The sequence below is a fragment of the Monodon monoceros genome, unplaced genomic scaffold (genome assembly GCF_005190385.1).
Source record: "Monodon monoceros isolate NGI ecotype Baffin Bay Population unplaced genomic scaffold, NGI_Narwhal_1 Super_Scaffold_1, whole genome shotgun sequence".
NCBI lineage: Eukaryota > Metazoa > Chordata > Mammalia > Artiodactyla > Monodontidae > Monodon > Monodon monoceros.
Genome location: NW_021703765.1, coordinates 60,415,387 through 60,440,203, shown reverse-complemented (window position 1 = coordinate 60,440,203; position 24,817 = coordinate 60,415,387). Strand labels below are relative to the sequence as shown.

The following is a 24,817-nucleotide window of genomic DNA, read 5'->3' as shown; positions in this document are numbered from 1 at the left end:
AAGAAGTAACATGGAAGATAGAAAAAAGGACCCAAGTTGAACTGTAGAGATGAATACTGCACCGAGTGGGGTTCATGGTCAAGTAGACATCGCACACTCTTTTATTAGTGAATTTGAAAACAGGAATAGAAACTATCCACAATGGCAAGAGCTCTCATGAGCTCTGGGACAACCCGGAGCTGCCAGATGCTCAAGTCCCTTATAGAAAACGGTGCGGCATCTGCAGTAACCTTTACCTTAAATCATCTCTAGATTATAACACCTAATACAATGTTAACACTGTGTAAGTAGTTGTAAATACAGTGTAAATGATAAATAGTTGCCAGTATGTGGCAAGTTCAAGTTTTGCTTTTTGGAATTTTCTGGAATTTTTTAAAAAATATTTTTTTGATCTGTGGTTGGTTGAATCTGTGAATGTGGAGCCTGTGGATACAGAGGGCCAGCTGTACTGTTCCCTTGAATTCTATACTCAGAGAAAATATCTTTTTAAAATGAAGGCAGAGTAAAGATGTCTTCAGACTCACAAAAGCTGAAAGAATTTATAACCCCTAGAGCCACACGACAAGAAATGTTCACGGACGTCCTTCCAGTAGGAGGAAAATGATGCCGGGTGGAAATTCAGATCCACAGAAAGGAACGGAAGCCCCAGAAATGACAACCACATGGGCAGATGTGTTAGCTTTTTCCTTATCACTGAAATCTCTTCAGAAGGTCAATATTTAGGGACTTCCCTGGTGGCGCGGTGGTTAAGACTCTGCGCTCCCAATGCAAGAGGCCCAGGTTCGTTCCCTGGTCGGGGAACTAGATCCCACGTGCATGCTGCAACTAAGAGTTTGCATGCCACAACTAGGGAGCCAGCGAGCCACAACTAAGGAGCCCTCCTGCCACAACTAAGACCCAATGCAACCAAATAAATAAATATATAAAAATTAAAACAAACAAAAAAAATCAGTATAAAAAAAAGATCACTGTTTAAACAAAAATTGTACAATGTGCTGTGGGGTTTGTAACATGTAGAAGTGGAACGTGACTGGTGGGAGAGTGTCACCTGAAGGGGGACCGTGACATGGAAAGGTGCATGTCTCAAACCCGGAGGCAATGACCTCACCACGTCTGCACATTAATCCACAATGTACCAAAGGCCTAAATGTAAGAACTGAAGCTGTGAGGCTCTCAGAAGAAAACAGGCCTAAGTCTTTGTGACCTTGGATTGGGATGCTGTTTCTTGGATGTGACACCAAAAGCACAAGAAACAACAGATCAACTGACTTCATCAAAATTAAACACTTTTGTGCTGCAAAGGACACCATCAAGAAAGTGACAAGATAACCCCCAGGATGGGAGAAAGTAATTTAGAATTATGCATCTGATACGGATCTAATATCCAGAATATACGTGTGTGTGTATTCTCATAACTCAATAATGAAAAGACAACCAAACTTAAAAATGGGCAAAGGTTCTAAATAGACATTTCTCCATAAATATAGAAATGGCCAATAAACACATGAAAAGATGCTCCATTAACCATGAGGGAAATATAAGTCAACCACAATGAGATACTACTTACTTCCCACCTACTTAGGATGGGCTACGATAGAAAAGACAGTAACAGGTGCTGGCGAGGATGTGGAGAAATTCGAACCCCACACTTCCTAGTGGGAATATAAAATGGTGCAGACACTTTGGAAAATAGTCTGGCAGCTCCTCCAAAGGTTAAACCTTGAGCTACCCTATCACCCAGCAATTCCACTCCTGGGAATCTGCCCAAGGGAAATAAAAGCACACGTCCATACAAAACCTGCAGGAATGTTCAGAGCAGCATTACTCATAACTGCCCCAAGCAGAAATAACCCAAACATCCACCAGCGGACAAGTGGATAAACAAAATGTGGTTCATCCACACTATTCAGTCCTAAAAAAGGAACGAAGTACTAACACACGCTGTATCACAGATGAACACTAAAAACATCATGCTGAGGGAGAGCAAAACCACACGTTTCTATGAAACATCCAGAACACAGGCCAGTCCATAGAGGCGGAAAGGAAACTAGTGGTAGCCTGGTGCTGAGGAGGGGAGGGAGACAGGTGACTACCAGTGGATACAGAGTACCTAGGGGTGATGAGATGTTCTGAAATTGGTGGTGGTGATGGTTGCACAACTGTGAATATAAAATCCACTGAGATAGGCAGTTTAAATGAATGATCTGTATGGTGTGTGATTTGTACCTCTGTAAAGCTGGGTTTTTTTTGTTTGTTTGTTTGTTTTTTTGCGGTATGCAGCCTCTCACTGTTGTGGCCTCTCCCATTGCGGAGCACAGGCTCCGGACGTGCAGGCTCAGTGGCCATGGCTCACGGGCCCAGCCACTCCGCGGTATGTGGGATCTTCCCGGACCGGGGCACGAACCCGTGTCCCCTGCATTGGCAGGCGGACTCTCAGCCACTGCACCACCAGGGAAGCCCAGTAAAGCTGTTTTAAAAATATGAAACACTAGGGATAAATCTGACATAAGATGTGGAAGACCTGTATATTGAAATGACAAAATATTGCTGAAAGAAATGAAAAAATACCTAAATGAGAGATACACCACATGACCCAGCTGTTCCACTTTTAGGAGATTATCCAAGAGATTTAAAACACACATCCACACAAAGACACAAAGACACACACACACACACACACACACACATACACACACACACACACACACACGAATGTTCATAGCAGCACTGTTCACAACAGCCAAAAACTGGAACAACCCAATCCACAGGCGAATGAACCAACCAAACGTGGTCTAGACATACAGTGGAATACTTATCAGTAATGAAAAGGCGTGAACTCTAGATACACACAGCAACACAGATGAATCTCCAAATAATTGGTGGGGAAGCTCGGAAAGTAAGAATACACACAGCATGATTTCACTTAGACAGAATTTTAGAAAATGCAAACTAATCTACAATGAGAGAAGGCAGATCAGTGGTTGTCTGGGGTTGCAGCGGGGAGGAGTGGGCCAACTGCAGAGACAATGCATTCAGCTCGTGGCTGCTCAGGGGGATCCCCACCCAGCCCGGAGAGCACCACTGCCCTCCCCAGGGGACCCGGAAGCCCGGAGGCCCTGCCATGCTGGCGGGATGCAGGACACAGGACACGTACCTTCCTTGGCACAGGCTAGGCCGCCGGATCCCCCGCCAATCACCAGGAGGTCATAGCATTGCCGCCCTGCAGGGGTGAGGGGGAGACGTTGAGAAGGAAGGACCAGGAGCAGCCTGGGGTGCGATCCCAGGAGGCCACAGTTTCCAATGTGGTACAGGGTCCAGGACGAAGTCCCGTCCTGTGATGGTATGGGGTGACCACACATCCCCCAGCAGGCAGGAGGCAATGACGGGGTGCATGTTGTCTGCCCAGATCCCGAGACTAAGCAGGTGAGGCTGGCAGGGGTGTAGTCCCCACCTCCCCACATCAGGAAGGTAATTGAACTGGCAGGACTGCCCTGAACTCAACTTCACCCAACGTTCTAGTAGACACGGGATTAAAACGTTTGTCTTGACTCCACCTGTCTTTCCGTTGTAAAGGTCACCCTCTGTCACCAGTGAGGGAGAACAAGGGAGGCCCCTGCATTGGGCAACACGGCCTGGCCTCTCTCAGTGCCCGGCAGGGCCTGGCAGAACAGCGGCTCTGAAACGCCTCTGGGTTCCTTGGAGGCCATTTGCACCCTCCACCCCTGCCCCCGGCATACAGGCCGCTGGAGTCCTTCCTCCCTGCAGAAGCCGCTATACGTCTCCTGTAAATGCTGGCACAGAAGGCAGGCCAGAGACGACTGAAGCAGGGGGACGGCAAGGGCAGGTGTGTCCTTAGGTGTGGCCAACCTGTGAGAGCCCCGAGCTGGGGACCCTCAGCACCAGGCTCCGGCCTGCTCCCCGTGGAGGGAGGAAGAAATAACAGAAGATCATCAGGACGTGGGGAGGGAGGCGGGGAGGTCAAGGCAGCTAGGGGCTGCATCCAGGTGCTCTCTCATATCCGCTGCTCAGGGAGGCTCTGACCAGAATATCCCTACCTTCCATGGCAGATGCCCATCCCTCCTGCCGCCACTACAGGGTCTCGGCTGTGTCACCCCACAGCCCCACTCTATCAGGCAGAGGGCAGCGCGAGCAGCTGGCCACGTGGATTGTGGGCTTATCTTTGGCGGTGGGCTCTCCCCACGTGCACGCCCAGCAGCCCTCTCTGTCTGATAAGCACTTGGCAGAGGCCTCCATGGGGCCTCTGTAGGCTCCACTGCAGGATATCTGCCTTTAAACACCTGGGGGGTCTGGGTAGCCTGTGGAGGAGGAAGGACTCTGAAGGACCCCAAGACGGGCAGGGCGGGTGCTGCCCTTAGGGTGTCAGCTGGGGACGCACCCGTGCACTCTATGGGGTACCCTGGGGCACCTCACAGCCTGGCTCCCTTCCCCGCATGCAGGGGCTCAGCTGGGAAAGTGTGTCTGCCCCTGTGTCCTGAGCCCACCCTCTTCTGCTTTTCTGCTCCTCCCTGAACTCAGCAGCTGGTACGGGGCCTGAAAAGAGCGGAGCCCCGCCAGGACGGCAAGGCCTCGGGAACAGCGTTCTGGGGAGGTGGAGGCCCCCGTGAACCCACAGGCCGCTGGCCACCTCGGGAGCCACCTGGGGGAGCGTCCGCATAGCTGTCCCCCCTGCTCGCTCTCTGCTGGCAGCAGGGGTTAGGGGACAGGTGACACCAGCATCATGGTCACTCTGGCTCCTGTTCAGGGGCCACTTCTGCCACCCCCCTGCCTGGATGGGGCAGGCATGTTCCTATCAGGAGCTCCGGGGCTGGAGTGGAGGCTGAGGCTCAAAATCAGACCCTGCTGACTAGGTGTTGGCACCGTCCCCAGGCCCTACTGGCTCCTCCTCACCCTGGCCCTGGGGGTCCCCCTTCTGCCCTTGAGCGTGGGGGCAGAACTCTGGGTGCATGGCCTCCTGCCAGCCTGCATGGTCTGGGCTGTCACAGCAGCTGCAGCATGAGGGCTGAGGGCTTTAATCGTGAAGGTCCTGCCTGACACGTGCAGCAAGGGGGGCCCAGGGGCCAGCAAAGCCACCAAGAGCAGCCCTCCGTCCCCACCTCAGGAGCTGGTGACCGCCTCCCCAGACTCCGCAGGGCTACCTAGCCCTGCTCCCCAAGGCCAGGGTGTCACACAGCTGGCCAGGGCTGCCAATATTCCTCCCACAGCACCCTATCCGTGAAGGAGCCCTCCCCCTGTCCCTGCTCCAGCACCTCAGCACTCACTCCCTGTGGGGCAGTCCAGGGGTAGGGTCTGGGGGATGGTCCCTGCAGGGATGTGGTGGGGAGCATGTTGTCATGCGTGGGACCGGCCACACTATGGTGGCAGATATGGTGGCACTGTGGCCAGCTCTGAGGGAGCCCCCCAACCGGGAACCACCACCCCACCCCACCCCACACACGCCCTGTGTGCCCAGCCGGTGCTCAGGACCCTAGCAGGCCCAGCACTTGCGGTCATCGGATTGCTGTCTGGTTTGGTCCATGACCCTTGGTGGCTCCAGGAGGACCAGCAGTGTGCTCCGCTCCCCCATGGCACCCAGAGCGCAGACCGCTGGACTCAGCGTCCCCTCCTTGATTCCCTGCACGTGCGTCTATTGAGCACCTGCTGTGTGCGCCCACGGGGCCTTGGGGAGGAGGTGGGAGGTCTGGCTAGTGGGGTGCGCAGGGCGCGAAACCTGGTGACCTCGGGAGATGAGCCACCGTCGGGACCACAGGTAATGCTGGGCCGGAGGATCGGGAGGCGGCCACTCTCCCCGCGCTGTTCCCCGCGGGGAAAGGGCGCCGGCGCGGACCCCTCCGGCCCCTGCCCCCCGCCCCGCCTCCCCGCGCGGACCCCGATCCCGCGCCCGCCAGCCCGCGCCCCGCAGACCTGCCGCGCCCCGCGCTCCGCCCGGCACCGCCCGCACGCGCCACCGGAAGCGCCCAGCAGGTCCCAGCAGCGCCGCCATAGCCGCCGCCGCCGCGTGGGGCCTCGGCCGGGTCGGGCTGCCCGCCGCGCTGCCTGCGCCGACGACCGACGGAGACGCGAGAGGTTGGTGCGCGCGGCTAGGGGCCCACCCGGCGGCGGGGTCCGGACGGGGAGAGGGGCTCCGACCCGGGGCGAGGAGCCTCGAATGGGGGGCGGATCCGGGTGGAGGGATCCCCCTGGGGGTGGGGGCTCCGACCTGGGCGGGGAATGTCCCTGGACATGGGGTGGGTCTCCGGAGGTGAGGTGGGGGGGTCTCCGGACCCTAAATAGGGGGGCAGGTCCCCGGATCTGGGGCGGGGTCTCCGGATATGGAGGGGGCCTTCAACCTGGGGTGGGGTCCCGGGACCTAGGGTGGCGAGGTCCCCGGATCTGGAGTGGGTCTCCGGACATGAGGTGGAGTCTCTAGACCTTAGGTGGGGTGGGTGTTGGGGGGGTGGGTGTTGGGGGGGTGGGTCCCAGGACCTGGGGTGAGGGGCTCTCTGGACAAGGGGTGGGGTCTCCTGACATGGGTGGGGGCGGTGGCACCAGGCTGGTGGAGGAAGGGGGAGTCGTGCTGCAGAGAGAAAGTCCACTTGGGCACAGAGGCCACCACAGGGCTTGGAGACCCCGACCCCAGGCGTGGTGGTTTCTGGGAGGGCTTGGCCATGGGAATGGGTTGCAGAGTCAGGGTCTGATTGTCCTTGGGTCCTCGGAGAGGGAGAACTGTGGGGGCCTGGGCGAGGGGCTCAGCCAACTGGCAGCTCTGGCAGGCCCCGGGGTGCCCTGGGGCCTTACCTTTTGTGGGAATGGTGGCCCTACCAGGAAGGGGAAGCCTGGGCCCCGACCTGCCCCAGACCAGCCTTTGAGTTTTGAACAGTGGGATTCCTGCACGCTGCTGCCTCCACTACTGGAGGGGTCCGAGGGGCTTGCCAGGAGAGTGGGTCAGATAAACACAGAGGACATTGGTAATGGCACAGTTGGGGAAAGACCCCAGCACCCTCCAAACTTGCTCAGAGGCAACTGGGCCTTTTAAGTGTGGGTGGGGGGGCATCGGGGCTCGAGACTCGGGGTGGAAAATACAAAAAGTGCGAAGAGGCGTGGGTCCATGTGATTCCCACCTGAGCTTGCCAACTGGATTTGGACTCCTGCCCTCCTGCAGAAGCTGGGCGGTGTTGCTAGAAGCGATGAGCTTGTCAGGTGGGCACCGTGGGGGGCCAGGGCATTGTAGGGAAGTGGCCTCTAGCTGTGAAACGCAGTCAGTGTTTGTACCAGTCTTTACAGGAGGCCTCTTGGAGAAGAGGGCTCAGAGGGGCCTGGCTGGGTTCTGTCAGGGAGCGTCTCCTTAGTGAATGGTCGGAGCCAACAGTAAACCCGGGTTTCGAGTCCTGAGGCCGGCCAGTTGAGAAGATTTTAGACGTTGAGCTCTCAAGTCTCTAGGTGGTGGAGTGAGGCTGTGGTGGCAGTCCACTAGATTTCCTGGTTTGCCTGTGAATGTTTGTGGTGACGTGGAGACCTCAGAGTCGCAGGCAAGGCTACTTCCATCCGCAGCAGAGCCCGGGAGACGTGGGCATCCCAGTGGGCTCGCGCAGTGGCCCACATGTGATGGGCAGTGGTGACCGGTTCTCTGAAGTTCCTGCCACCTTATCTCCCTTCAACTTCCAGGGCTTTTTCAGACCCTGGAGGAAAAGGGCAGCTACACGACACCTGAGTACCAGGATGGGTCTGGGCAGTCACACCAGGAGAGAGGGAGGAAAATGGGAAAAATTGATATTTGGAGAGGTGTATCAGATATTGAAGGAAATGGAGAGGCCTGGGGATCTGCTGAATGCTAACAAATGTGTAGGTTGGCAGTGCAGTCCAGCGAACAGGTGGATAATAAAACCTCAAAGGCAACAGACAGGACTGGACTCTGATGACCCACAAGGTGTATTATTTTCTCCACTGAGACAAAATTTCTGTCTGTAGTCACTTCCATTTTTAATCAAAGATAAAGTAAGATTATTCTTGTTTACAAAATAGCTCCGGTCTCACTAGATTTGGGCTGATTCTTTATGTAAGTGCAGCAAGAATAATGGTTGACACACAGCCCTTTTAAAGTTTGCCTCGTGGAATTTTTTGCAGGGAATCTCAGACTGGACATTTAAAAGCTTCCAAGACTAGGAAGTCAAGAAAGTGCCAGCAGAATTCACCTGTAGACTCGAGTGAACTCCTCTCTGCTCAAGGTTCCCCCAATATCCCAGGGTTCCTAGACCTGTAGGAGGCGACCTTCCTCGCTCCCTGGGAGACTGGGGACCCTGGATGCCCAGCACCAGGCTGGGTTTTCCCAGAGGGCTTTTTAAGCCTTGGTTCCATAAAGTGACTGCAGTTCCTTAGAACCGTCTGGTCATAGCTGAATCCATGTGTCATTTTCAAACATGACATTCCTTGGTAATACAACCAACGTTTTCAGTTATGTCCTATCACAAAGAAGACAGAGTCTTATTAAACCTATGCAAATAACTATATTGCCATGAAAATAAGGATACCCAATAATAGTTTCTGATTTTTGGAGGGATCAGGTGCAGAGAAAAACAAATGCTTCAATTTTGTTTACAGAAGTATAACTTACTAGATTGTTATGAGTCATAGACAGCTTAAGAGAAAAGGGAAAGTTTTTTTTTTTTTCTCTAATATCCAGAAAATGGGACATTAAAAAGCCAACAAGGGACTTCCCTGGTGGTGCAGTGAATAAGGCTCAGCACTCCCAATGCAGGGGGCCTGCGTTCGATCCCTGGTCAGGGAACTAGATCCCACATGCATGCTGCAACTAAGAGTTCTCATGCCACAACTAAGGAGCCAGTGAGCCGCAACTAAGGATCCCTCGAGCTGCAACTAAGGAGCTGGCCTGCCACAACTAGGACCTGGCACAACCAAATTAATAATAATTTAAAAAAAAACAAATAACTCGTAAAAAAGAAAAGAGCCTACAGTATTCTAAACAGAAGCCATAAAAATTATAATCATGCTTTGTCAGTTTACTTAGTCTCATGTAGTTAGTTGTTTTTTTTTAACATCTTTATTGGAGTATAACTACTTCACAATGGTGTGTTAGTTTCTGCTTTATAACAAAGTGAATCAGTCATACATATACATACATCCCCGTATCTCCTCCCTCTTGCATTTCCCTCCCACCCTCCCTATCCCACCCCTCTAGGTGGTCACAGAGCACCGAGCTGATCTCCCTGTGCTATGTGGCTGCTTCCCACTAGCTATCTATTTTACGTTTGGTAGTGTATATATGTCCATGCCACCCTCTCACTTCGTCCCAGCTTACCCTTCCCACTCCCCGTGTCCTCAAGTCCATTCTCTACGTCTGTGTCTTTATTCCTGTCCTGCCCCTAGGTTCTTCAGAACCTTTTTTTTTTTTTTTTTAGATTCCATATATATGTGTTAGCATACAGTATTTGTTTTTCTCTTTCTGACTTCACTCTGTATGACAGACTCTAGGTCCATCCACCTCATTACAAATAACTCAATTTCGTTTCTTTTTATGGCTGAGTAATATTCCATTGTATATATGTGCCACATCTTCTTTATCCATTCATCTGTCCGTGGCACTTAGGTTGCTTCCGTGTCCTGGCTATTGTAAATAGAGCTGCAATGAACATTGTGTCATGTAGTTAGTTTTCGTTCTGCTTGATCTTGGGAGAGCAGTTCCTGGGCCCATGGGTTTCTCCACTAGAGTTCTGGGTTCTGGGTTCTGATCCTTAGTCCAGAGGGATGGCGCTGCCCGAGGTCCCTGCCCAGTCCTTCCGCAGGTCTCTGAGGCAGGCCCTTTTGGTTGAGGATGAAGCCCCCTGGCCTGTAGCTGATTACAAATGCTTTGGAGAAACATCAGAGTGAAACAAAGTTACCTGCAGCTGACAAAAGACTTAAAATGGCTGTGGTTAAAGAACTGATGAGAGGGGCTTCCCCTGGTGGTGCAGTAAGAATCCGGCTGCCAGTGCAGGGGACATGGGTTCGAGCCCTGGTCCGGGAAGATCTCACATGCCATGGAGCAGCTAAGCCTGTGCGCCACAACTACTGAGCCTGCATTCTAGAGCTTGCGTGCCACAACTACTGAGCCCGCATGCCACAACTACTGAAGCCCGCACGCCTTGAGCCTGTGCTTCGCAACAAGAGAAGCCACTGCAATGAGAAGCCCGTGCACTGCAGCAAAGAGTAGCCCCCGCTCGCCGCAACCAGAGAAAGCTCATGCACAGCAACAAAGACCCAACACACCCAAAACTAAAAACTAAAAAAAAAAAAACTGATGAGAGGTCATCATAAAAACATAATTGACAAGGAAATTTGGGTGTTTCTGTAACATACACACCATTTTAAATATTAACTATAATTATGAGTGATAACATTATACCAGAACATATGGAAAGCAAGCAAAATTTCTAAAATATTTATATTAATAGCGTTTACCTGTACAAATATAACATATGGAAAGTTAAGATTCTCTTCTTATTTGACAGTGCTTCCCATGCAGTTTACCATAACAGACAGACCTAATTATTTTTAACATCCCTTCTTTTACAAGGTAAAAGTACAAACCACTGAGATTTTCCAAGGACCCTCTGGGAAATCCCAAAGCCATTTTGAGATCCAGACTTCATTTAGGATTGATTTGGGGAAGACAGAGTTGTCCCAAATGTCAGGAGGTTTGAACACTTGATTAAATAGGATCCCAGCTCACTGCAGAACAAGACTCAGTTATCTCCTTAACCAAGTGACAATACGGGAGCTCACAAGTAGGAACAGGAGGAAACAGGACTGCAGACCTGGGATTTTGACCAGGGGGACACTCAGTTCTCCCGAGTGGCAACTAGGGGTACAGGGAATTATTTTAAGACACAGCTTTTTTTCCTAGGAAGATTATTCAAAAGGTAGAGAGAAACCTTTTACAATCTCTTATTAAAAGCAGACCAATAATCCAAGAAATCTCATTTTAACAGAGAGGAAACCAAGCTCTAGTTTTGTATCAGTATGCTATTGATGGTAAAGCTCATTTAAGAAAACTTTGTATACAAATCCATTTAACCTTAGCCAGCTGTAACCTCACAACACAAAATTCCTTTTCCACAAAGCTTCCACCACTTTCTATGTCCATTCAGGTTTGTTTCCCTCTTTTTTATTTTACTTGAGGACAAAAGGACTCTCCTTCCCTAACAAAAACACATCCGACATTCTCTGCATACTTTTCACAGAAGAACATATCCTATTTTCCAACTTTGTGTACCAAGTTGTTTCCCTTTGCTTTGTATCTAGTAGTAGTTTTATTCTCACACATTGATTATAATTTTTAACCATTAACAACCTTTATTTTACAGAGAAAACTAGGAAGTAGGCAATTGCAAATTGTCTGTCATATCCCAGTATTCTGTAGCAGATTAGCAAATTTTATGAATATAACATCTCGTAATCTGGACGTAGATGCTTTTGACAGTACAAATTGTTTAACTGTGGCAAGAATATGTTTATTAACACACCCAAATGTCTTTAGCTTCTTTGTATCATACAAACATGAGAAGCCAAAAGTATATAAACTTATGCCTAATAATGAATGTTTCAGCACTTTATCTTTTTTAATTAATTAATTGATTGATTAATTATTTTTGGCTGTGTTTGGCCTTTGTTGCTGTGTGCAGGCTTTCTCTAGTTGCGGCGAGTGGGGGCGACTCTTCGCTGCGGTGCGTGGGCTTCTCATTGCGGTGGCTTCCCTTGTTGCTGAGCACAGGCTCTAGGCGCGCGGGCTTCAGTAGTTGTGGTGCACGGGCTTAGTTGCTGCGCGGCATGTGAGATCTTCCTGGACCAGGGTTTGAACCCATGTCCCCTGCATTGGCAGGCGGATTCTTAACCACTGCACCACCAGGGAAATCCTCAACACTTTATCTTATTTAGAAATTATTTAGATATTCAATGAATATCTGTTATTTAACTTAACTTGGCATAACTCTAAGGTTGCAAGTTACCAAAAAGATTTTGGAAACTGTTTTTAGGCAGACACATTATAAAACACAATTATTATTGAAATAAAGTTTGTCAGAATAGTGACTAGATTTGATTAAAATCAAACTTATGTGTAGAATCTTAAATGTCTAGTGGATAAAATATTAGCTATTTGACCAGTAAACCAAGTAGAATAAAAATGTATATTTGCACTATGTTTAATGTTGACAACTCTAAAGATACACCTGTTTTATGAAATGAACAATATTAAACTAGTTTTATTTAGCAAAGATTTACCAAATTATGGGAACTTTATTTAGCAAAGATTTACCAAATTACGGGAAAAACAGTTGAGTTGGTTCTTATATTTCGGGAGTTTTAGGAAGATTTAATTTATGTAAGTGCTTGTTCCTCTCGAAGCCAATTAGGATAGAACTCCTTTAAGGAATTTCATAACCTGATTTGGTAATACCATCTGGAGGTAGGGAAATATCATATATATATATAAAAACATACAATCTTACATAAACATACAGACAGATGCAAACAGAGATGGTTTTCTTTAAAAAAAATTTTAGCTATGCGTCAAGCATAAATACAATTATATAAAACTCACTAGTTTATATAAGAGTTGGACCTTGTCTTTGCTTCGTTTTATATTTTTATCTGAATCATGTTGTGGCAGGTGGGGCAGGCTAATTACCTGTTCCATATGAGGCCTTAAAGCTTCCCACCAGCATCTGTGGGGACACCTTTAAGACTTTTTCTTCACGGATATATACGTAGGGAGGCGTAGACTAAATGTTTCCAATTCACTTTTTTTTCCTTTTCAGCCTCAAGTGATTGCTTTCCGGGGTCCCTGAGTCCCTTGAGAGCCCCCAGTGGGGCAGGGCCCAAGGTTTCAGGGGCTGGGGGATTTTAGGGGCTGAGGGTAGGGAAAATGCTGGGAAGGGACAGAGGGCAGAGGAGGCAGGGGCTGGGGGAGGAGGGAGTGGGAAGGGGAGCCACTCAAGACCACCTTATCCTTAGCAAGGATGCTGTGTCGACCAGGAGGAAGTGGGCAGAGGCAGCCCGAGTGCTGCTTCGTCAGCGGGGCTGCAGGGAGTCCCCAGGGAGGAGCAGAGTGGCCCCCAAGGGCCAGGAGGGACTCCAGCCCAGGAGGTGCCCTGGCCTTCCCCTGCCCCCTGCTTCAGGGGCAGCACCTGTCCTCACTGTGGTCTGCGGACATGTCTGGAGCCAGAATCACAAGGAAGGGAGATGAGCCTGTGGTCCCTGGGCCTCCGCGTCCCACGGGGTGTACACGGGCAGTGCCTGAACGCACAGCTTTGCGTGTCCCCGGCAGACCCCCAGCTTGGGCAGCCAGCCCCTGGACCCCGTTCACAAGGACCCTGGCCAACCCACCCTTTTGTCCCCAACTGTTGCCCCCAACTGTTGCCTGTGCTCTGAGGCCTGCCTTCTGGGGACGCTGTGCCCCTCAAGCCCTTTCTCCGGGAGGCTGGCCGGCCCTGTGTGGCTCCTGGAGCCCCCACACAAGTGCCATATGGCCCTCCCCCGGCTTCCCCACGAGTGTGGCTGAGGCCCAGGCGTCTGCTGCTCTCCAGACGGGGAGGGCCACCCGGGTGCCACAGCACATTCAGCTCTTTGCAGAGGGGCCAGAGGCATTCCCAGTGTCTTGATGGACCTTTCAGACAAGCCTTGGAACCCCGGGACTGAAGATCCCATGGCTCTGGTTGTCCGTGCCCTGAATATCGGTCCCCACCTGGGTCTGAGGGGGGCCAGGGCCCTGGCCAGTGTCTGCATTGGGCCCTTAGGGGGATTATCTCCAGGAGGATAAGTGGTGATAGGAGATGAGGGAGGGCGTGGTTTGGGGGTTGCAGGGAGAACACTTAAGAACGGGCTTGGGACTTCCCTGGTGGTGCAGTGGTTAAGAAGCACCCTGCCAATGCAGGGGACATGGGTTCGAGCTCTGGTCCAGGAAGATCCCACATGCCGCGGAGCAACTAAGCCTGTGTGCCATAACTACTGAGCCTGCGCTCTAGAGCCCGCGAGCCACAACTACTGAAGCCCATGTGCCTAGAGCCCAGGCCCCGCAACAAGAGAAGCCACCCAATGAGAAGCCTGCACACTGCAACGAAGGGTAGCCTCTGCTCACTGCAACTAGAGAAAGCCCGTGAGCAGCAATAAAGACCCAACTCAGCCATAAAAATAACGGGCTTATAATAAGGAAGGTTTGCGGGGTGGGCTGTTGCTGTAGTGGTTTTGGGAGAGAGGACCTGCCCCTCACCCAGGTCCACGTGCTGTCTCTGGGGAGATGGATGCAGGGTATGTACATACACTGGAGGTGTCGGAGGAAGCTCAGGACAAGAAGGCCTTCCCCTCCTCCCAGAAGGGGGTGAGTGTGCACTGTGGGCGGGCAGCAGGCTGCCCCCAGGTACCCAGTCTCAGGGGGCAGGTGGCCAGAGGACAGAGAGACTGGGAGCTGGGCTGTTTTTTCTGGATCCTGCTTCCTAGTGAGGAGTGGTGTGTCCCTTTTTCTTTTTGGAATAGGGAGGACCAGAAACAAGGTGGCTTGTTTTCTTGGTTTTCCACTGTTTTTACTGTAGTAAAACATACATAAGTTAAAATTTACCATTTTAACCATTTCTAAGCATACAGTTTGGTGGCATTAAGTGCATTCACATAGTTGTGTAACCATTGCCGCTATTTTCAGCACTTTCTCATCATCCCAGGCAGAAGCTCTGTCCCCCTTCAGCAGTAATTACCCTCCTCCTCCCCAGCCCCTGGCAACTTCTGTTCTGCTTTCTGTCTCTGTGGATTTGCTTCTTGTAGGTATTTCATATGAGTGGAAACATTCAGTATTTATCCTCTTGTGTCTGGCTTATATCACTGAGCATAATGTCCTCTAGGTCCATCCGTGATGTAGCAGGGTGTCAGCACTTCCTTCCTTGTGGGATATGAATCAGGGCTGAATTCATCTTAATAGCCAAGTGATGCCCCAGTGTGCAGATAGACCACACTTTGTCCGTTCGTCCGTTTCCATTCGTTCGTCCCTCGGCTGCTGTGACTCACACTGCTCAGAACGTGGGTGGACAAGTGCAGGTTCCAGTCCCTGCTCCTACTTCTCTTGGGTCCACTCCCAGAAGTGGAATTGCTGGGTCATATGGTGACTCTATATTTAACATTTTGAGGAACGACCAGCTTTTTTCCACAGCAGCTGCTCCGTCTTACGTTCCCATCAGCCGTGCACGAGTTTCCGATTTCTCCACATCCCCGCCGACACTCATTATGTTCCCTTTTTTTGGGGAAGTCATCCTAATTGGTGTGAAGTCGTACCTTGTGGCTTTGATCTACATTTCCTTAGTGACTAGTGATGTTGGGCACCTTTTTGTGTGCTTATTGGTTGTTGGTGTATCTTTTTTAGAGAAATGTCTATTCATGTCCTTTGCCCATTTTCTAACTGGGTTGTTGTCTTTGAGTTGTAGGAATTCTTATATATATTCAGCATTTTAAACCCTCATCAGATATGTGGTTTGCAAATATTTTCTCCCATCCCCTGGGTTGTCCTTTGCTCTCTAGATAGTGTCCTTAGATGCACAAAGTTTTTAATTTTAATGAAAGTCTATCTGTTTTTCTTTTGTTACCTGTGGTTTTGGTGTCATATCAAAGAGTCCATTGCCAAATTCAAGGTCATGAAGATTTACTCCTACGTTTTCTTCTACGAGTTTTATGGTTTTATCTCTTAAAATTAGGTTTTGGATGCATTTTGAGTTAGTTTTGTATATGGTGTGAGGTAAGGGTCCAAGTTCATTCTTTCACAGGTGGAACCCTAGTTGTCCCAGAACCATTTCCTATGGAGTGGTCTTGGCACCTTGTAAAACAATCATTTGATCATAGACGTGAAGGTTTGTTTCCCGCCTCTCAGTGCTGTCCATTTGTTCTATGTGTCTGTACCACAGTGTGTTAATTACTATAGCTTTGCAGTAAGTTTTGAAATTAGGAAGTGTGAGTTCTCCAACTTTGTTCTCTTCCAAGATTGTTTTGGCTATTGTAGGTCCCTTGAGATTCCATATGACTTTTAGGATGGATTTTTCTATTTCTGCAAAAATGCTATTGGACTTTTTTGGTGAGAGTGGCATTGTATGTGAGGGTCACGCTGAGCACTGTTTACATCCTGACAATGTCAAGTCTCCAGTCCATGGACATGGGATGTCTTTTCATTTATCTGTGTCTCCCTCAACTTCCCTCTCGCTATCATGATGCTCAATGTGTCACCTGTGGAGGCCTCATGAAGGTCCAGCCTCCTCAGCAAAACCGGATCTCCACGGCAGCCTCTCCCAGGACTGCCCCTGTCCTGAGGCGAGAGCCACCAGGAACAGGACACAGCATCCTGCACAGAGCTTTGCCCCTTCCCCTCACTGCGGTCGGGAACCATGTTTGGAAAGTGCACTTTGCAAGCCCCTTAAAACCTTCCATCATGCATGTTTAGGACACACAGAAACAGAGGGTTCGAGGGTGCCCCTCGGTCATCGGCTCTTACCTTCTGGCCAACGGCCCCTTTGTCCTCCTCTCAGGGTAACTGGGGCTCTTTATCTCCCACCCTGGGCCCAGAGCCAAGCAGGGTGTTGGGATCCTAGGGTCCCAAGGCCACCGCTGGGTATACCGAGTGACCTCACCATGGCTCTTTGGAAGGGCAGAGCAGAAGACACTTGGGTACGAAGACCTGAAACAAGAGGGGCCCTCCATGTTTTGTTTCCCCACAGAGGGTTCTCCACGGCCCTGAAGCGCTTCCTCCAAGTGTGGCTTCCTTCAGTGGCTTTATTCTTTTTATTTTTTTAAAATAAATTTATTTATTTTTGGCCATGTTGGGTCTTCGTTGCTGGGCGTGGGCTTCTCATTGCGGTGGCTTCTCTTGTTGCGGAGCACGGGCTCTAGGCACGTGGGGTTCAGTAGCTGTGGCACATGGGCTCAGTAGTTGTGGCTTGCGGGCTCTAGAGCACAGGCTCAGTAGTTGTGGCGCACGGGCTTAGTTGCTCCGCGGCATGTGGGATCTTCCCAGACCAGGGCACGAACCTGTGTCCCCTGCATTGGCCGGCAGATTCTTAGCCACTGAGCCACCAGAGAAGTCCCCGGAATATTCCTTCTTATTTTTGATATTTATGTGTAACATTTATTAGTTTTTTTCATCAACCCAGAGAATAAATCAAAATGATCCAACATCTCACCACCACTAGTGAAGATAGTCATGATACATAAAGCAACACAGGTGTGGTTAGGGGCTCCTAAGCCCGCAGAAAGGAGCACAGTGAGCCGTTCTGGTCACTTCAGGCCACTCGGCCCCTCCTTGTTGAGTCCTGTCACCTGTCCCTGGAAGAAAGCGCTGTGCCTTAACCCACGGCGCCTCCCCTGTGATTCCCCCACCTGCCTCCTGGGTGGTGGTGCGTCCTGCCCCATGGGGCATGTGCCTCCTTAGCCTGCAGGGCAGTGCCAGGACCAGGGAAACCAGGGAGGCTGTCCCTGGTGTCCGGACTGGGGGATGCTCCAGGCTATGTCTCACTGCCTCTCTGCTCTCACTTGAGGGCCAGGCCGGCCTCCGGGAGGGGCCCACGTGCCAGGACTCTGGTCACCTTCAGGTTATGGTTCCTGCTTAAATTACCTAAAGGCAGGAGAACCCCGCACAAATTCCATCTGCTTTGCTGCTGAGCTCAGAGGAGGGGCGGGGGGGGGCAGAGCCGTCTGAGGAGGCAGGTCTGGTCAGTGGCCTGGGAGCAGAGCAGGGCGTGGGCCCCACCTGGATCTTTGTGTGTGCAGACTCTGACCTGCTGACCACGTGCCCACTGTGCCTGGTGTAAATAGGCCATGTGGCCTGAGACCACTCAGACATCTGGGTGTCCATGCTCCCCTATTCATCCCTGCTCTGCCCACCAGGCCCCCTCCTCGTGGTCCAGGGCGTTGGGGTTTGGAGCCCTGAGCTGTCCTCGAGGGGTCTCCCCTCCAAGATCCTTGGCCTGCCCGCTTTCCCATGTGCCTTTCCCAATGGGAGCTTCTCGGGGAGTGGGGTCCTGTGTGGCCCCTTCCTGTGCATGACCCTTGCACGACTGCAAGCCCCGATGGAAGCTTCCCACCTTCCTCTGTCTTTCATCCTTTTCCATTTTAAGGTCTCTGCTCTGTGCCAGCTCAGCCTTGCTGTGTCTCAGGGGCCCCAGGCCCCTCATCTGACTGGGACCCCAGCTACCTGCCCAAAGGGTCACTTGCCAGGGGGAGGCCTGTCTCGCTCCCACTGTGGTGTGGGTGGCAGGGTGGCCTTCCTCCTCAAAGGGGAAGAGGGGACAGACTGGCCCTGTGTGGTTGTCCCCTACGGGAAGAGCCAATGGGCTGTGCCCTGTGTGCCTGACTTGGGGGCTCCCTGTGTCCTCTGGAAACTCACAGGGCCACACGAGCTCCTGGACTGTCCCGAGTGTGAGTGCCCAAGGGGGCTGTGCATGAGGCTGGCTTTCCCTGTGCTGTGTAAACAAGCCTCAGGCCAGCTGTGTTCCTTGTCAGGGCTGTCTGGGAAGCCACGGGGCTGGGGGAAGCCAGACACACCCGCTCCCGACCCCAGGACGCAGCCCCAGCAGGAAGTGGTTTGCAGGTGGGCAGGGCTGTGGCTGTGCTCACCTGGAGCTGGCCACCAGGCATGTGGCTGGCCTCTTGAACCTTGTACCCCCATCAGCACAGGGGGGTGGCGGGGGGGTGGCAGTGGCAGCACCCCCAGACTGAGAGCGTGGGTCAGCCAGGAGGGCAGGTTACTAACACCGTGGTGACCACGTGCTCCCAGGAGTCCCGCCGGGTAGAACCCCGCCCATTGCCCCATCACAGATGCTGGAGGCCCCACCCCTGCTGCTGGCAGCTGGCGCCCTTGGCCTGGTGCTACTGGCGCTGCTGTGGCTGCTGCAGGCCTTGCGACTCTGGGGCCTGTTCATCATTGGCTGGAACGAGCTTGTCCTGCACCCCGTCCGCAACCTCCTCATGGGCAACAGCAAGGAGCAGCGCATTCTGCGCCATGTGCTGCAGCACGCTGTGGCCGGGGACCCGCAGAGCGTGCTGGACGCCATCGACGCCTACTGCTCGCAGAAGGAGTGGGCTATGAACGTGGGCGACAAGAAAGGTGGGCAGTGCGACCGGCACAGGTGAGGGTCAGGGGCTGTGCAGAGCCCCGACGCCCACGTCACTGTCCCCACGGGAGGGTGGGACATTTGATAAACACCCCCTCCAGGAGGTGCTGTTTAGGGGGCCCCTTGCCATCACCAGTCAGAGGCAAGAGCAGAGTCTCCACGTGGGCCCTGCACTCGCAGGCCGTCAGGCAGAGCCAGGTGTCAGCACAGGGTGGGCAGTGGGTCCCTGGCTGTCCTGGCTGGGCCTGACGGAGTATGGAGACTCTTGGACTCTGCCAGGCACAGGCATCAGGCCCCCTGGGCTGCCTCCTGACCTTTGGACTCCAGCCTGGGGCACAGGCAAGTGCCACACTACACCCCCTGGAGTCAGGCCCTGGGGACAGACATGACAGCCACTGTCCAGCCCCCTTGAACCTTCTGACAGTGTCCAGCTCAAGGGAGCCAGGGAGGCTCTGGGTGCAGCCTGGGGGCAGAGTGGGGGCTGGACAGTGGTTGTCACGTCTGTCACGTCTGGGGGCTTCCACAGAGGGCAGCTCTGGGTTAGGACGAGTTGGGGGCAGGGAGGAATGGTGGAAAAGAGAGGGAGCAACGTGTACAAAAGCAGAGGCCTGAGGGGCCAGGCACTGGGAGGGGCTGCTGCTCAGTCAGGAAGGAGATGGGACAGGACTGGGGTGGGTCACCCCCTGCCTGCTCACCCCACTCCCCCCCGTAGGCCAGATCGTGGACGCCGTGTTGAGGGAGCAGCGTCCCTCGGTGCTGCTGGAGCTGGGTGCCTACTGTGGCTACTCGGCCGTGCGAATGGCCCGCCTGCTGCTGCCCGGTGCCCGGCTGCTCACCATTGAGCTCAACCCTGACTACGCCGCCATCACCCAGCAGATGGTGGACTTCGCAGGCCTGCAGGACAGGGTGCGGCTCCATTCCTAGGGTGACAGATGTGGACACAGGTTCCAGGGGCCAGGAGGGCAGGAAAGGCCTGGGCCACAACCTGGCGGCTCAAGGCCACATTTACCCAGCTGGCCCACAGCCCCGGTCCACAGAGCAGGAGACCCCAAGGCCCCCAGAGGGAGGGGCAGAGCAGGAACCTGTCTCCCAGAAGCCACTTGGACTCTCAGGGGTCCGGGTGGGGGTCTGTTGTTCCAGGTGACCGTTGTCGTCGGGGCATCCGAGGACATCATCCCCCAACTGAAGAAGAAATATGACGTGGACACTGTGGACATGGTCTTCCTCGATCACTGGAAGGACCGGTACCTGCCAGACATGCTCCTCCTGGAGGTGAGTGTCTACTTTAAAAAAATTGCACAATGTGAGAGTAGCAAGTTAAGTTTCATTTGGGGCTACATGAGAGCTGCAGCCTGGGAGACAGGACCCCCGATAGCTCTGAGAAACTGTTCCAAAGAGGTAGGGGGGGAAGGTCAGTATGTATGTGATTTTGGTGAAGGGGGAGTACATGCAATCGAGTGCATATTTTTTTGCCAAATGTTTCTGCTAGTCACGAGGAGCAGTCATCACCATGAAGGATGACTAGTGTTTTTCTAGATACAAGGAGATACAAGAATTGGGCTCATAAAATCTTCTCCTGAAAATATCTATCTGAAGACCTGTTCTGCCAGTTTTTCCCAGAGCACAGAGGGCCTTACCTTAGCTCTCTACCTGAGCTCCTTCCAGGGGGTGTTGACCAGCAGCTGCAGCAGTAAATGACTTAATCCTTGTAGAGGCAGATGGTAAGTGCCGATGGAAAATGCCAATTCATAGTTGACAGGAGCCTTGCGCCCGCCTGGCCGGAGTGGGCCCTGCCTAGGGCGGCCCTGGGGGCCCGGGAGGCTTGGGCCAGCCTGCCTGCATTTAGGACATGGAGGGGAGTGCGGGGCCCTGGGTGGGGTGGAGACTGGAGGAAGGGGGATCCCTGCGCAGGGCAGCCTGTGCCAGGGTGGCTGGGAGGGGTGAACACCTGGGGCTGCAAGGGCTTGGGCTGGGGAGGCAAGAGGGAGGCAGCCTAGTGGCCACGTGGCTCTCCTGACTGGGTGGCAGGTGCTGGCCAGGGAAAGACGCGTCTCCTGCCCGCCTTCCTCCCCAGACTCCTTGTTGTACGCCCCCTGCGCCCCCCCCCCCCGTGCCCACCCCCAGGCTGTCCAGCCTCAGTGCCAGCTGCTCCTCCGGCACCATGTGGTAGCCAGAGGGCTGCCTCGCGCCCAGGTGAGTGGAGCTCAATATTGATGACCACCACCTTGTCCCTCCCGGGCGGTCAAGGGGACACAGCAGCTGGGGACGCTCTGTCCCACCACGGCCTCCAGCCCGGCAGCCACATGGGGCTGACCGTTGTCAGTCCCCTGCTCGCCCACCTCAGCTCCCCCACAGGCCGGGCATCACCCGGCACAGGGGGACTGTGGACGTGGGGGGCACGGCTGCTTGAGCCATAGCTGGGGCCGGGCAGGACCTTGCACCAGTGGTGTTGGCGTGGGTGTGGTGGGCCTGGTGCCTGGACGTGGCGAGAAGGAACCAGCCCTGGCTGGGTGTGTGTGAGAGGGTGCAGGATGGTCTGGGACTGGGCAGGGTGGGGACAGTGGGCCAGGGCTGTGTGTGGAGGGCTTGACCACACAGGCAGGGCACGGAGGAGGGCTTCAGGCAGGTGAGGGCAGGCTAGACCTGTCTTCCGGAGAGATCCTGTTGGCTGTGTGGAGTGGGGAGGGGTGGCGGTGCAGGGGACCCAGACCAGGAGCTGCACGGGGACCTGTGCTGGCTGAGACGGGTGGCAGTGGGGGGCTGGCACAGAGGCCCTCGAGCCAGAGCGGGGGCGGCTGCAGGGAGCACATCTGGGCAACTGAGCAGCTGGGCCTGCGTCACCGGGAGGGGAGGTTTCAGCAGCTTTGGGGTGTGTGATAATTACGGGGCCTGCATTGATAGAAAAGCAGCAAATATTGCCCTTAGTAACTAAGAAACTAATGGTTTTCTCAGTGCCACTTGTTCAAAGCTGGTAATTATCTCAAAAGAAGAAAAGTTGTGAATTGGGAACGTGCACTCTGAAGCCCTGCAGCTGGGCTCTTCTTGGGCCTGGCTGCTCCCCCTGGGTTGGGGTGAGGGGCTGGCAGGGAAGGTGGCCGTTCAGACCAGGAGCTGCTTCGAGGCGGCCCTGGTCCCCCATTGCTTGGGCCTCTCCACACGCTGCTTGGGTGTCCTCCCAGCAGGGCAGCTGGCTTCCCCCAGAGCCAGAGACAGACAGAAGCCACACAGTGGCCAGAGTCTCAGCCCAGCCCACACCCTGGGCGGAAGGAGGGAGGGTCAGGGAACAGTGGACCCGGCTCTGGTCCTCTGAATGCCGTTCCCTCCCTGCCGCCAGCACACAGTCTTACTCGGACGTGGGCTTCTGGCCAGAACTCTCCAGGGCTCTGTCCCCGGGCGGGCGGCCCGACTTTTGCATCCCTCCTCTGTAACTTGTGGGTTTAGTGCCTGACTTGTTGAGCCCACCTTGTCCACCTGCGTCCTTCAGAATGAGCTCCAGCTCGCCTTGGGCGTTTCCTGCCCAGACCTGAGATGCCCTCCTGGGGCTGGGCAGGGCGGGGGTGGGGGGGCGCCTGCTCCCAGGCTGCCCTTTCTCATCAAGATTGCTGGGAAGTTCCTTTTCTTTTTCTAAGAGAAACGCTCCATGATTCAATAGAGGTACTTTGTTCAAATTCTGGCTCATGGGTTGTCCCAGCCTCACTGATCTCACAGCTGTGTTTTCCACTCTGGCCTGAGGGACCTTGGCCTCCCCCTCAGCCCATGGGCCGGAAGGGAGGCAGCCACCACCAGGGAGACTCGAGGGCTGCACAGTGGACCTTGCATTCCTAAGTCACCAGGGGGTGCCCGTCTGTCCCTGTGGTCTGGCTGGCAACTGCCAACCGAAGACACGCCTGGGGCCCTTGCTTGATTTTGCTTTCTGTTTGGGATTACTTTTTTTTTCTTCTCACTTTTATTTAATGATCATGTAAAGAAAACTCTGAGCTACCAACAGAACTGGGCTGTCCCTTCACCCCCTCCCCCAGACAAACATTTCCTCTTGAGGTATTTCCTCTTTTGATGTTTGATGTAATCTAAGCGTCTCCTCCCCCAGCTTAGAGAGACTGCAGAGGGACCCAGGAGGTCCAGCCGCTCCTCCCTCTGCAGAGCCCAGGCCCGGAACACTGGCCAGCTGCCCAGGGCCCAGGCGCTGGTGGAAATGGGGTGCCTCAGAGTGGACCCAAGGGCCAGGCTTGTGGGTGGGTAGGGAGGTGTGCCCCATCTCTGCACCCCAACAGTCACCCTGGTCAGGCCGGATTGAACCTCCAGTGACCGCTGACAGCAGCCCACACACTGGGCACCAGGCATCTGACCTGGAGGAGCCCCGTGTTCCTGGCACCCGGTGACCAAGGGACCCACTGGCCTTAGTCACCACTGTGGCTTTCCCAATCCTGGCCCCGTCCCCTCCCCCACCCACACTTCCAGCTAGTGCTTAGTAAGCACCTGCTGTACTGAGGATACAGGAGGAGCAAGGAGACGCCGGCCCGGCACAGCCCTTTCCTGCTGTGGCTGCTGCCAGGGAGGAGCTGGCGCAGGGCTGACCCAAGGTTAGGCCACCCTCACCTCCTCCAGCCGTCCGTCTGTCCCTGCAGGAGTGTGGCCTGCTGCGGAAGGGGACAGTGTTGCTGGCCGACAACGTCATCTGTCCGGGGACACCAGAGTTCCTGGAGTACGTGCGTGGGAACAGCCGCTTCGAGTGCACGCACTTCAGCTCGCTCCTTGAGTACTCACAGGTGGTGGATGGCCTGGAGAAGGTCGTCTACAAGGGCCCGGGCAGCCCTGCACAGCCTCGACCGCCCACCCTGCCCCAGCTCCCTGGCCAAGCTGGATTCTGAAGGGTGTGGTGGCCCTACTCCTAGCTGCCCCGTGTCTGCAGTGTGTGCATCTGTCTTCAGTGCAACACCCTCAAGGCCTGCGAGGCCCAGGCCTGCCCGCGCTGGCCCCTGCGTGTGGGGTCCACCCCAAGCGCGACCAGCTCACCTTGCAAAATCACTACAGTAAATCTGGAAAAGTATCTGACTGTAAAGGCCAGCTCAGGCAGGTGGTGTCCATGACAGTGTCACACCCCCACCCCCACCCCCCAGCATTCATCAGTCTTCTGATTCAGGAAGTCAGAAGTCAGGGAACTGGGGCTGTGCACTCACACAGCCTGCCCTTGAGGTCTGCCGTCACCAGGTGGCAGCAATGCCTCAGTGATGGCACCATAACCAACAACTCACCCCACACTTCGGACTCCTGAGTTCTTTCACTTCCTTTTTAAGAATGAAATGCCACTTCTTTACTAAAATCATCTGTTAACAATCTTATATACCAATATCATGTTTAAAAGATAGTAAAATAGAAATTAAAGATCTAAATATTTAGGTAAGAGATGAACTGAGTGCTTCTTTTCAGCCACTGTGATGCTGCTGCTTTCCCCTGGTGTCCTCCAGCTTTGCACCAAACACAAGCTGCTCCCCTTGGCCAGATGCTAACACTGCAGACTGGCCGCAGCAGTGCCGGAGGTCGGCCTTGCTCAGTACTGCTCCCGTGGCCAGGCCGAGGGCACCTGTTACAGCCCCATGGGGATGTCTGCAGGCTGGGGTGAGCCCCACCTGGGAAACCGGAACAAGGCAGTCAGCCAGCCTGCAGGTCCATCTCCGACCAAGCAGGTGCTG

At 53.7% G+C, this 24,817-nt stretch overlaps 2 protein-coding genes across 11 annotated transcripts in view; one reads left to right on the top strand and one right to left on the bottom strand.

Moving 5' to 3' along the window:
* The window catches only part of TXNRD2 (thioredoxin reductase 2), a 34,742-nt gene extending 28,738 nt beyond the window's left edge, over nucleotides 1–6,004 (bottom strand). For 4 of the 6 annotated variants that reach the window (XM_029219073.1, XM_029219083.1, XM_029219090.1 and 1 more), the window contains exon 1: nucleotides 3,155–3,461. In XM_029219073.1, coding sequence (XP_029074906.1) covers nucleotides 3,155–3,461 — 307 coding nt within the window. Of the gene's footprint in view, nucleotides 1–3,154; nucleotides 3,462–5,922 lie in introns of those variants that run through there. The other 2 variants (XM_029219099.1, XM_029219116.1) reach the window with 1 other exon arrangement.
* Nucleotides 6,005–6,008: 4 nt separating this feature from the next.
* Nucleotides 6,009–24,740, top strand: COMT (catechol-O-methyltransferase). Of its 5 annotated transcripts, XM_029219155.1 has the most exons (5): nucleotides 18,779–19,120; nucleotides 19,840–20,033; nucleotides 20,268–20,399; nucleotides 20,738–20,848; nucleotides 23,753–23,982. In XM_029219155.1, the coding sequence occupies exons 1-4, from the start codon at nucleotides 18,832–18,834 to the stop codon at nucleotides 20,819–20,821; spliced, it is 699 nt and encodes a 232-aa protein (XP_029074988.1). In that variant the 5' UTR covers nucleotides 18,779–18,831; the 3' UTR covers nucleotides 20,822–20,848; nucleotides 23,753–23,982. The 5 variants fall into 5 exon arrangements, with proteins under 5 accessions (XP_029074968.1, XP_029074962.1, XP_029074988.1 ...); XM_029219135.1 differs by adding an exon at nucleotides 6,009–6,084 and having other exon boundaries at nucleotides 18,832–19,120; nucleotides 20,268–24,011; XM_029219129.1 differs by adding an exon at nucleotides 6,012–6,084 and having other exon boundaries at nucleotides 18,791–19,120; nucleotides 20,268–24,011.
* The last annotated feature ends 77 nt before the right edge of the window (nucleotides 24,741–24,817 follow it).